At 37.9% G+C, this 13,669-nt stretch overlaps 1 protein-coding gene across 1 annotated transcript in view; it reads left to right on the forward strand.

The window, feature by feature from the left end:
• The window catches only part of LOC113226327, a 14,766-nt gene extending 1,769 nt beyond the window's left edge, over positions 1-12,997 (forward strand). Inside the window, exons 2-6 of the mRNA XM_026458913.1 lie at positions 1,051-1,140; positions 3,938-4,036; positions 6,296-6,523; positions 12,327-12,431; positions 12,905-12,997. Of these exons, the coding sequence (XP_026314698.1) occupies positions 1,090-1,140; positions 3,938-4,036; positions 6,296-6,523; positions 12,327-12,431; positions 12,905-12,997 (576 nt within the window). The 5' untranslated portion in view covers positions 1,051-1,089. The remainder of the gene's footprint in view (positions 1-1,050; positions 1,141-3,937; positions 4,037-6,295; positions 6,524-12,326; positions 12,432-12,904) is intronic.
• Positions 12,998-13,669: the final 672 nt, after the last annotated feature.

Raw genomic sequence — 13,669 nt, forward strand, 5'->3', positions numbered from 1 at the left:
AATGTGACCGTCAATGTGCGGGGCGTGGTGCGGTACCTAAAGCGAGGGAGGGGCGGAGAGTGTTCTCGTTACATTTTTGATCTCTGACATAGGCATAGCGTGGTATTGTATGTAGTTAACCAGCAACTAAGAAAAGAAAAATCAATAATAATAATATATATAGATACCAAGTAACAGGACGAAAAAGTAACTGGTGTTACGCGACACGCCTGTCTCGTCTGGTTTGAACTAGGAAATTCCCTATACATAGTATCAAAGTAACGTATTCAATCACTTTGCAATTACTATGTACATTTTAATTTTTATTATATTTAATCTTTTTTTATATTATTAAGTGGCGGAACAAACAAGTTGTACGCCTGATAGTAAGCTACACGCCTGTCCATAACAGTTGCAGTGCCATTCAGAGCTTTAAATCGCAAAGATCTGAGGGGCATTGCCACTGCGCCCGTCACCCTGAGACATAAGTTGACAAGTCCCATATGCCTTTAATTTCTCCAGCACCCTTACCCTCCTAAGCCAGAACGTAGTAATGCTAACATTGCTGCTTGGCGGCAGAAATAGGCAAGGTGGCAGTACTTCCCTAGACGAACTCTTTCACTCTTTTTAATTTTTCGTTTCAAGTAATGAGACAGATGGCGCTACGGCAAAAAAGTCCTTAAAACTAATAACAAAGATCTGCAGCAAGCACTAGAAAAGCTCCGCCAGTTCGTTCCGCGGTTTAGTTGGCACAGCGTCTGGCAAGATTTGCTGGAAGACGTTGTTTCGAATCCAGACGGATCGAAGGAATTTTTTCTTAGCGTTCTATCTCAGTATTAATAATTATAATAAACTAGTAGAGTCACTTCACAAAAATAATTGAATATCATGATAGTCAAACATCGTGACATTCAATTAACTTAATAATTACAGTTATTGATGTTGTTTTACTCCTTAGGTAATTTACTTTTGATATCAGCTTAAGCGTTTTTGATATCTCTGATATTTACGAAATAATCATATGCTTATACCCTATATACTCTAATAAACTATTTTGCTCTTCTTTTATAGTGTATTCAGCGCCCCGAAAGGCTTTGACGTTCTTAGGAAATGAGCTCAATCCTGCTGCCAATTATTGCAGGCTTCATCACATTGGCGTTGGTAAAATATATGAATTTCAACTTCAATATAGAAATTGTCAAGAAAAACTACTCTCATAATGTAAGAAATGGAAAATTTGGATCTTGTGCTAAATTAATCGACCCTGTACGTATATAATAACAATATTAAACATAATTATCAAAAAATGCAAAGATTGGATAATTTTTAAGTGCATAAACATGTCCCAAGTCTTTTAATAACAGGTGGCGCAAAAGTAATGTCATAATGTGAATGTGCCTTTACATGCAAATGGCGTGAAATATCTTTGTGCTTTAACATGTATGTAGACACTTAAAGAATTAGTTGACAGTCTGTTGTTTGAGGATGGTACCATCGTAACCGTAACTGGTGAGCGTTACAGGCAGACGTTAAGAGAATTTTTTTCCGCAATTTCTGAATTGGGTCTCGAGCATAGTTGGCACAGCACAGCTGGAAAGCTGGACAGAGCAACCATTCACTCAGCTCGGGCTGCGATGGAGATTTTTTGGACACTAATTTCCGGGCCGAATGATCTACCGTTTTAGAATTGGAACCGGTCGTCCTTATCGCCATATCTAACGGCGTCAGACTTCTTCTTTGGGGGTTTTTTGAACTCTCGCGTTTACCACAACAAAACACAAACATTGCAAGTCTTGAAAGCTAACATTAACGAAGTAATCGCCAATTTGGAGCCAAATGTTTTGCGAGCAACAATTCAAAATGCCTTAAAACGGACACAAATGCGCATCAACTCGGGAGGTATTCATTTATTTGACTGGTATAATTTGTTCAATTTGTGACGATGCGTCCTCTCCCCCATCGTCATCCCACCTTTTTGTTACCTTTTCTCTGGTTCTAAATCACTTTTTTACTTAATGTCTGACGCGAGCACTCCTGCTCGTCTTCACCACTAATTTGGATCCGTTTACCAGTTTTCGATTCAAATCATGTGACCTATCTACTTAATATCTTTAAAATTAAGTTACCTAACTAATGTTTGTAAAAAATACGGCCCGTTCTATGTAAGTTCTTACTGTCTTACACATGTTTCACAGTATTTAAGTAGGAAGTGTTTTTTTTAATATTGTACCTGTTTTTTGTACTATTTTTATTGTTACAGCCTTTCTACCGTTCTTCACCTTTACTTTATACAGTAAATTCATGTGGACCGAGTAATCTATTATTGCTGCTCCCTATATCCTTTTCTAACTTAACATTATCAATTTTACATCTTCAAATAAAGTCTGAGCTCATTTTTTTTCATTTCAAACAAAATGGAAGCCAAATTCACAATAAGACATTACTTTAGCTTTACCTGTACATGCCCGTATATTCTAGATTCTCATACTTGATCTATTTTAAGGACATCCGCAATCTGATTAAGATACGTAAGCGAAGGTCGACGGTCGAAGGTCTTTTTTTCCATCTTTCATTCCACGTTTACTCTACGGGTCGTTATTCTATTAACAGCCATCCTTTCTATATGACCAAATCGTCGAAGCATCGAGTATATAACCAGAAATAGAGACGAAATAAGGGCCATATATTCCTGGTAACACATTAGCGACACAGCTCTTATAAATATCAACTCCCGTTGCACTAAAATATAGACAGGGTAACTACTGACCTGTGTCTACATCTCCGTATATTTCAAAAAATATTCTATAATATATTGTAATAAAGATAATATCTCGAACAATGCCGTGCTGTTCTATTCGGTGGTGTAGGAAAAACAGCAAAATATCTAATTACGAAACAAACGGAATCAAATTTTCTTTGATAATTAAATATTAAATATGTAATTTTGCAATTTTCGTCCATTATAGCAAAGCTCAAGTCAACTGGTCGTTTCGAAGTGAAACAGTTGACGATACTCATTGACGACACCGGTCTGTTGTTTCGAACTCGGGTTAGCCAATCGGAGCGCAGTTGTCACAGTAATGATATGGCAGAATAGTTTTCAAACAAATTAAATGACATTTCGTCTCTACTTCTGGTTATATACTCGATGCGTCGAAGCTTTTATAATATTTGACATTTGAATAAATATTTCGAAGAAGTGTCATATTTTTAATTGTGGAAATGATTAATATCGGCTTCCAAATCAGGATAAAACACAAATATATTTATATGGACTGTGGAAATTTTAAATATCGTAAGGAACATTTTGTTGTAATGGAAACTGTCACTTACTGCAAATTGTTCTTTCACGACATTTCAAAATTCGATACATCGTCAAAATTTACCCTTATATCTCTTATATTCTAAGAGACATATTGTCGTAAGATCATTTTCCCTTATGACAAAATATCTCTTGCGACATTTCAAATTTCCACCGTCGACTATGTTTATATTTAAATAATATTCAAACTGCAATGGAATATTGAGTCATTGTGTATCACAGAATTTGGTACAGCCGAGAGCACATCAATCTTGACATGTTGGAATTTTAGAGCGCCTTCAATTTGGACGTTTTTAGAAGCGCAGTAGCGGTGCCACTGGAGCGCTTCTAATTTGAAGGCGCGCTTAATTGACGTGCTCTTGACATTGTAATTTAAACTTGAGGGTTGTAATAATTTTACCAACAAATTAATCGAGCAGTAAAACATTTTTAATTTTGAAAAGTTATTAAATGCGACTTCATAATTTATGTTCTTATTTACTTTTTGTTTTGATTAACAGTGATTTTTTTTTAATTTTGTGATCGATACGTGATTACTATCCAAAATATCATACGTGCAGTTTAAGTTTGTTATTAAAAATAGTCCCTTTGCCAATTGGTAATGTTCAAAGTTAAATAATTAATATTTTTTTGTAGGTAATCTTAAAGTGTTGCAAAGAAAGCGACCTTAAACTGCCAGCGCCTGAGGTGATGAAGCAATTTGATGAATGTTTAGTAAACGAAAATCAAAGTAAAGTAAGTTTTATATATTTCGTAGGGTGTATACATTGACTTACAAATAAATGGACGACGGGTCTAATACAAAAACCACGAAAAAAATGTCCCAAGTCAATCTATTTAAACGTGACATGTAAAGGAATATGAAAAAGCTAAAACGTAGAATTTAAATTGTAATGTCATCGCAGTACTGTCTAATTTTGCTTGCTTCGCTGTCAGTCTAACAAACGAAGACTACAGCGTGAATGACGCTCTGTATACGATTTTAACGCCCTATAAGTTCGGACACTTTTTAGCGCGGGCCCGACGTCCATATAATTGTAAGTCAATGGGTGTGTAGTACAATATTTAGTAGCAGTACGGTCAAAGAGTTCATCCAGGAAAGTACTACCACCTTACCTATTTCTGCCGCCAAGCAGTAATGTCAACATAACTGTGTTCCAGTTTTGAAGAATAAGGGTGCCGATGATAAAACAGGTACATGGGACTTGTCACCTTATGTCTTTGCGATTCAAAGCTCTGAGTGGCACTACAACTATTATGGACAGGCGTATAGCTTACCATCAGGCGCACGACTTGCTCGTCCCGTCACTGGGTATAATAAAAAAAAATATTATCTGGTTTAACAAAACCCCTAATAGCTGTAGAGTCTCTGAACTATTAACTAGTTTTGTGTTTACATTAATTTTTACTGTTGGGCGCTCGCGCATTACGTGGGCTGTAAATGCACTTATTTATCTTTAGTAAAGCGTATCAGTAAATGGGAATGTTCCATATTTGAATTAATAAGTAAATAAATGGATGCAATGAGAAAAAGGAGAAGCATACAGCCGATCACATCAAATCGAGATATATTTTAAGAGTCTATACAACCTCTAATACCTGTGTGTCTAATAACTGCCTCTGTGGCCGAACGGTTACCACGCCGGACTGCCACGCAGAGGCCCCAGGTTCGATTCCCGGGCCGGGAGAAATATTTGTATGACCTACATTTATTTCTCTCGTGAGTTTGGGTGTAATTTGTGGTTGTCTATGTGTGTGTCCATGGCACCCGCGACACAGGGTTTCCCTAGTGCGGGGCTATGTTGAGTGTGTGCGTGTGCGTTATGTGTGCGTTAAAAAAAAAAAAAAAAAAAAAAAATGATTTGATTGATTCCTCATAACACTGAAAGTATTGAATCAATCACTTTGGGAAAAACTTTTCACGATAGAAAAAAAAACCACAAACTTACCTCGAAATTTTTCAGAAAAACCACTGTATTCAATAGGTACTGTACATATACCAATGTTTTTTTTTTAATAATAACTGAACTAAATAGAATACGTATACTGTACGACATACATTTTTCAAATGACTTTACTTTCGTTTGTAAGAAAATAAATTCTGAAATATAACCAGTGAAAAATGAACCATATTAGTACAGGAAAAAAATTTATTCGAGCGGAGGTTGAATCGACTCTTAAAAAATAAAACATCACAATTTGAAACCCGTCGACGAATCAAGTTAGACGTCAAAGCCCGATCAGCTACCACTACTTCTGTACTACGCTTTATATACGCTACTCTGCTTTACAATGAGATTGGCTACCTGAGTCACATGAAAGCGCACGAGCTTCGCCAAAAGTGGTCGCAGAAAATGATCAGAATGTCTAAATAAATTATTAATAAACGGGAACATCTGTGATAACTTTTATAAAAAGAGACGCAGCTCTGCACCCCTGGCTATGCTACATCTTTGGTGTTAGTTGAGAAATCCGAAACACTAATTTCAAATTCTAGATCCACATCGACGGTGTTGATTGTATCAATAAAGATTTTTAACCCAAATATTTCTTGTAAAAAATCTAAATGTAAATTATTATTTTTTAATTTCTCCTTTTTGAGGGGGAGTACTGTAGCAGCCACCAGACGTGCCAGAATTTCGAACCCTCTTCTGGCATACAGGCACGTCTTAGTGCAAGCAAAAGATAACTGTGAGAACACGTATCATATAGTATAAATGAGTTTTACAAAATATAATACATCAGTCAATCATCTACCAACTTAATATCATGTGTACTTACATCACCATGGCATGGCGCAGCGGTAACAACTAACACCCTTTCACCTGCGTCATGGTACAGGGTCAAGAACACGTCAAGTTTGACACTAAAGGTTTAAATTTAACTCTATACCGCTTGCAACAAGAACGGTCCAAAGTCCAAAGTGCCAAGCTTCATGTGCTGTTAACTGTACATAAAATAAGACGACAATCAAAATTCTTAATTTTTTTTCAGTGCGAGCCTGATAAATGCATAGCAAAAAAGCTCCATCTCCTCACTGAAAAAGATGTATTGAATGGCACAGCTGTAGAACTTTTCATTTTGGATCGATATCCTTATAACGCGTTGGAATACATATTGACCTGTGTACACAACGACTCGTCATATTACGACGACAGTGAAGATAAGAATTTGTGCGACATAATACGTTTGAAACGCTGTCTGACAGCTCAAACAATTATCGTAAGAATCCCGTTCGCTAGATAATATCGTAGTCATTGGTAATACTTTGTGTCAGAACATTAGGCAAGTGAAGTGGATTCAATGGCAATATTTTTTTTTTAATAATAATTTGAATCTGTTTCACTGAAGTTGGTTCACATTTTTTTACTTGATAATTATCATCATTAATAATTACAATAACATTACATAGGAGTCCCGTAGTAACGTTTGTAATGTACAGTCGATACCCCTAACTATCTATTTAATTCTGAGTAGATCAGAGTGAAGAAAGGTGTCTTACGAACTTAACCCTAACATTCATTTTGGTCTGACCTCCTTATTTGATCATTAAACATTTTAAGAAACTTTTTAAACTAATTTCATCTTTAATTGCATAACATAAATATAAATTTCGACCAAAAAGCTGAAATTCCTTCTCACTTTTCTGTTGAATTCGAAAAAAGCTCTCAGAACCAAAATTTTGAAGCAGTAGAACTCCTTGTGAAGCAGATCGTCTAAGGAAGCACTGCCACCGTATCTATTTCTCCCGCCAAGCAGTAATGTCAGCATTACTGTGTTCCGGTTTTGAAGGGTAAGGGTGCTGGTGAAATTACTGGCACATGGGACTTGTCAACTTATGTCTCAGGGTGAAAGTGCCCCTCAGATCTTTGCGACTTAAAGTTATAAGTGGCAATGCTACTGTTATGGACTTTACTACTTTTAATGTAAGTTTCAAACTTAGGAAACGATAATTTTAATATAATATATGCTCCGGAATCTTATTGTAAAAACGTACCTAAATATATAGTTCCCCACTGGCGAAATTACAGGCACATTGGACTTACCAACTTATATCTCAGGGTAACGGGCGCAGTGGCAGTGCCTCTGAGATCTTTGCAACTTAAAGTTCTGAGTGCCACTGTAACTGTTAAGGACAGGTATGTAGCTTACCATAAGACGCACAACTTGTCCGTCCCGTCACTTGATACTATAAAAAAAAATCAGGCTTTCAGGTCGGGCACGGGCATCGACTTTACTTACAATGGCAATATTGCTAAACAGTAATTTATTCCAGGTGAAAGCGAGTGTCACTAAAAATATCAACTAATAACTTACTTGGTTGTAACGGGCTGGTGTAACTTTTATATATAACTTATAGAATACACCTACTATACATATTTGGTTTGTACAGGGTACTTGACACTTAAGGTTTAAATTCACTTACATTAGGTACGGAGCAAAGTCCTAAGTGTCAAGGTTCATATGCCCTTGACTGTAACTTACTATTCTACTTTACACCAAAAATATGCTACCTATGTTACAACGGTTTATGTAATTAACTACAGTACCGACACGCTATAATGGCCGTTTTGACAGATTACAATAGTGAGGTGAAATCACAATTCATTATCGAAAAAATATAGTCGAATGCGAGTCGCATCTATAAGTTTTTAGATTAATAACTAATATTGCAATGAGTAGCTGATTAAAAAGTTTTAATAAAACGAAAATAAAAATGTTATCGTCAATTCGAAACCACTTTGTTATACACACATCAAAAGTGTCTAGGGATCAAGTGAATATTTTTGAAATAAAAATTATTTAAGCAATATTTACCAAATCCAGTCTTCCAGGACGACTTCTTACTTTAATGCTTATGTTTTATTTAACCGCTTACCCCTATATTTAATTAAAATAAACTAAAATTGATGTTTTTGCAAATTGTGGGAAAAAACTCAAATTAACGGCGTCAATTAAATGACAAAAAAAATGGCGAAAATGATGATTTGCTCATTTTTATTGTAAAGATAAGAAAATTAATAATCTGTATTTCCACCATTAACACGAATCACACAATTACAGCGATTTGGCATGCTTAAGATGAGTTCATCAAAATCACTTTGAGGAATGGCCGCCCATGTGTTTTGTAACAAGTCAAAATATTGTTGTAGAGTATGTACGGTATGCATACTCGGCACAGCTCTTCTTTGAAGCATATCTCATGCGTGCTCAATTGGATTGAGGTCTGGCGATTGAGCAGGCCACGGCAGAACGTTGATACGAGCTTCGGCAAGAATGCGTGTTACGACTCTAGCCGTGTGTGGACGTGCGTTGTCATGCATTAGTTGAAATGAATCACCCAACTGGCCTCGCAAAGGGATGATAACATCTGAAACAATCCTCTCTGCGTAAACTTGAGCATTGAGGTTACCCCTGATACAAATGAGAGACGGTTGTTCCGCCAATCCAAATACCGGCCCATATCATTATTGTTCCCCCACCATATGGATGAACTTCCTGACAATATCTCAAACGTTCATGACGTCCAGATGTTCTCCAAACTCGAGTACGTCTTGTATCCGGTCTCATACCGAAGCGGGATTCATCCGAAAAGCACACATAGCGCCAGTCTTCTTCCTCCCAGTTTCTGTGTTCGCGAGCCCATCGTAAACGGGTCCTGCGATTGCAGGCTGCAATAGGTGGAACTCTGAGCGGCCTTCGGGATCGCAGACCCACTTCACGTAAACGATTTCGGATTGTTTGATCGCTTATTAGCAAGCCTGAGGAGCTGTGGAGCTTCGTAACCAACATCATGGCGGTCATGGTACGATTCCGTCGAGCAGTATTTTGGATATACCGGTGCTGTCTGCGAGTCGTGATGCGAGATCGTCCTCCATGTCACTCGGCCACGCTGCCCGTCATGCGATAGCGCGTCCAGAGGCGACTTATGACGCTCTGTGTAGTGTTAAGAGTGAAAGCCACAGCACGTTGCCTGGAACCAGCTTCCAACATTCCGACGGCTCGCATCATCACTTCTCGGGTTAAATGATGTCGTCTCTCCATAATAATGCAAATTGTTTCGGTTCCGATGCAGATATTGTAATGATTTTGTCAAAACGCTATAACTCATTTTTATACAAAACCACATTGACAATCGATTTTCTTCTTATTATCGAATTTTAAACAATATTCCTTATTTAAATGTTAAAACTCACTAAAAAGTATCAATAGCGATACAAAAAAGTTAATATAATTAACCCTAATTGCAGCAATACTCTTAAACGTACTTGATCCCTAGACACTTTTGATGTGTGTACATTGAAATTTGACAAGAGTTCGCCGGAGGTAGAAGTTGTGATGGCCAGCGATCCATAAGTGACGATCGTATTAGATTGCATTTTGAAAAATTTCGAATTTCGAGATGAGCGGACAAATGTCAAAACTATGAATATAAACAAACCGCAATGAAGCATTTTGTGAGGCACTACCTGGTTACTTATTGTAAAATTATAATGATTTTTTTGAAAATATTCCTAAACATATATAATATTTTCTGGTAACAAACAAATTTCAAACTACCTGTTTAAAATAGTACTAAATACATAATATAAATATAACATTTTAATTAAAGATGTTTAATAACGCGTGTCACAACTTTCCTACGATAAAAATCCAGCCTTTAAAAAGATGACAGCTAATAACATGCTACCAAATTAAAGAGTATAGCAGTAATATGACGTATGAAACTCACTACTAAAAAATTTGTGACCGCTGAAGTTTGTTTACTTTTTGTTAATTATCTACATCTTTAAACTGTACACATCGAGTACATAACCAGAAATAGAGACGAAATAAGTGTCAATCATCCCTGGCAACTCATCAGGCAAATAGGCCTTATATCACATTTAAATATCAACCCTCGTTTGCGCTGAAGTCACAAATAAGAAAGCTGAAATATATAGCGCCAACAACTGACCTGTGTGTATTGTATTAAAGATAATATCTCTAACAATGGGGGACTGTTCCATTCGGTGGTGTGGGAAAAACAGCAAAACATCTAATTACAGAACAAACGGAGTCATATTTCATCAGTAATTAAATATTAAATATGTAATTTTTCCATTTTCGTCAATTAAAGCAAAGCTTACATTGTTAAACTTGTCGATTTGAGTATTTATTTATTCTAGTACGACCTGGCCAATCGGAGTGCAGTTGTCACCGTAATGATATGGCAGAATAGTTTTCAAACCAATTAAACGACATTTCGTCTCAATTTCTGGTTATACAATGTGTTGATTTGCATTCTCACCATATTTACAGAGGTCATTCCATATCTAAAACTAAACCCCAATCACTAAAAAAATAAATCGAAAAAAAATTTCGTAAATTCCTATTTTTTATTTAACTACGGTAAACAAATTTGATCCAAAGGTCATTAGTACGGCACTTGCAAACATTTTGAACAATGACCTTAAATGCGCAGAAAGAAACGCATTTTAGATCTATTTGGTGGTGGGGTGCGAGTAGCGACGGTGGGGAAGTGTCGTATAGAGCGCGCGATTGGTAGATCAGTCGACATTGCTTCCCGTACTGCGTCTACGTCTCGCTGATATCGCACATAATTCTATTCTAGTCTATCACGAAATGTCACGTGGTTCGGTTTGGTATGTAAACAAGAGTTAGTAGTGCAAAAAAAAGAACCGCTACCAGGTTATTACCAGTAGACCCTACATGGTAATCCACCAAGTACAAGTGCGTGTCTATTCTTAAGGCATGATGTGAAACGTTTAGTCGAAGTTTCTGCTTTTAAAGTTGTGAAGTCTAATGTTGAAACGAAACTCACGTGCGAATCTCTCTCTGCACAGCAGTGAAGCTAGGTACTCTAGCAATACTTTCAAGTAACCTAAAGTTGGTAAGTACCAAATCTAAGTTACAAAAAACTTTTTTCAGTCAACTTTTCTAATTATTGTAAAGAAATAGTAAATCATAACAATACTAGTATATAATCATAATTTAAAAGATAGGTTAACAAGCGATCGAGAAAGATTACATATCGCTCGGTGAAGCGGGTGGCGGGGTCACTGCCCTTGCGTGGTGCACACAACTTCGAGACAATTTTGCAAAACTTTACTAGATACAATTAGGCAGAATATTGAACAGAATATTTTTTTAAATATTTTTTTATTTAGCTTTATTTCCATTAACTTCCTAACAATGGCGAGAATGCAAATCAACACACTGTATACTCGATGACTGTACATGAACAAAGAAGAACAACTTCTCTATGTAGTATAAAAAGCTTTATTTTCTGTGGGAACAGTGGCGTATCGTCGATTACTGCCGCCTGGGGCCAACCTTAATTTGCTTCCCTCTCCATTTTCACGATTACAATAGTAGTCCGTTCGGGCAGGCTCGGCTCGATTGTGTTTTTGATTTCTCAAATAGTGGCATTTATTTTCTAAATTAAAAAGTCGATACAACCTCAAATGGCTTTGATCGATTCCGCATAACAGAGAAAGCGTTGAATCAGTCTTTTTGGAAAAAAAAAATATTGAGAACATACTTTAAAATGTAAAAAAACGGTAGAAAAAAAAACACAAACTTACCTCGAAATTTTACAAGAAAACCGTTGTAATCAATAGGTACTTGACATACAACAATGATTTTTTTTATATCAACTGAACTAGATAGGACACGTATAGTATACGATATTATATATATAAAAAACCTAAGCAAAATGAACCGTATTAGTACGGGAAAAACTTCAATTCGAACGGAGGTAGTATCGACACTTAAGTAAAAAAAAATAATTTTGACTAGCTACGCCACCCTCGTTGCCGCCCTCATTGCTGTGCCGCCCTGGCCATGGCACTCTCTGCACCCACCATGCTAAGCCACTGTGTGGGAAAGGTGTGACGTGAACATTTATTGTATATACAATGCCCGACAAAGTGCGTTCGAATCAAAAACAATTCTGTTCCCTCACCGACTCTGCCATGTAACACTTTACGGTTCAACTTTTGTAATTTATTATACATTTTAGGGGTGTAGTGTATATGATGCAACAACTTACCCAGACTTGTGTGGAGATATCGAAAAAGTCACTTATCAATGCACCACGGAGTTCTTACCTATCTCGTACCGTACCGTACGTAAAATCCAAGTTTTTGTAATAATATAATACGGCTTTTCGTTTTTCTATACATCTAATTTTTTATTTATTATTTGCAGTAGTCGAGCTTCTTGTGATAGAGTTCGTCCAGAAAAGTACTGTCACCTTATCTATTTCTGCCGCCAAGCAGTGATGTGAGCATTACGGTTTGGAAGAGTAAAGGTGCTGGTGACATTACTGGCACATGGGACTAGTTAACTTATCTCTCATGGTGACGGAAGGCCTGAGTGCCATTGCAACTGTTATGGATAGGCGTGTCGCTTACCACCAGGCGTACAACTTGTTCGTCCTATCACTTAGTGTTATAAAATATATATATATATAACAATCATAATTCAGCCTTTTGTTCGAATAGCGCCTTCATTTCATCAAAATGGCTAGCACGATTGGGCGTGACTAGCGCGAGAGCAACATAAAGCGCGTTATACTGCGATATAATTCTCGCGTAGAGATCTCGCGCTCTCGCGCAAGATGCTAACCCTACAAATCAAATAAAATTTTCACATTTCATATTAGCTTATTCTAATGCTATGCTGTGGTAGCCTAAAGGTTTAACTTAACGCCTCTCAAGCATGGATTCGAACCTCTCAGTTTTTCGGAATTTATGCGCATATTTACCATGAGCTTTTCCGCTTTTTTTTTCTTTTTACCCGAGGGAATCTGTACCCTGACAGACACAACGGTCACCTGACTCCAAATGTAAGGCTCCCCGAACACCAGACGAGCCTTCCATCTCGGGCCCCTCCATTCTGGGCAGCGAACTCCCCCGAGTCCGCTTCCCAGGGGCCATGGGGCCATGACAACTTCCCCTTAACTGTGAAGTTCAGAGGATGCTCCCCCAGCCCCCACGGCGGATATGTTGGTAGGCTCCGCCGTAACACCCTACGCGCATCTACGTGGACTCTCCGTAGAGAGTCCTTTGGAGCGCCCACCGCACGGGCCAATCGCCCAAATTCGGCAGCGGAGCACAGAACGAGCGGCAACGACACACCGACACGTCCCTTCCCCCGCGACCCTCCTCACCGCCTGCGTCCGCGCGGACACGCTCGGCCTAGATCAAGACGAGCCCACGCGGTACGCTCTCCTCCTCGGGCCAGCCTAGCTCCATCGGCCGGCCCGTGAGTTCCTCTTAGCTTCACCGTAGGAAATCGTCCACGGCTACTAGAGCCCCCCCGCCACGATAAGGCAGCAACCCATTCGGGGGGGTGTACGAG

Source organism: Hyposmocoma kahamanoa, unplaced genomic scaffold, assembly GCF_003589595.1.
Source record: "Hyposmocoma kahamanoa isolate Upper Pololo Valley unplaced genomic scaffold, ASM358959v1 190, whole genome shotgun sequence".
NCBI classification, from domain to species: Eukaryota; Metazoa; Arthropoda; class Insecta; order Lepidoptera; family Cosmopterigidae; genus Hyposmocoma; species Hyposmocoma kahamanoa.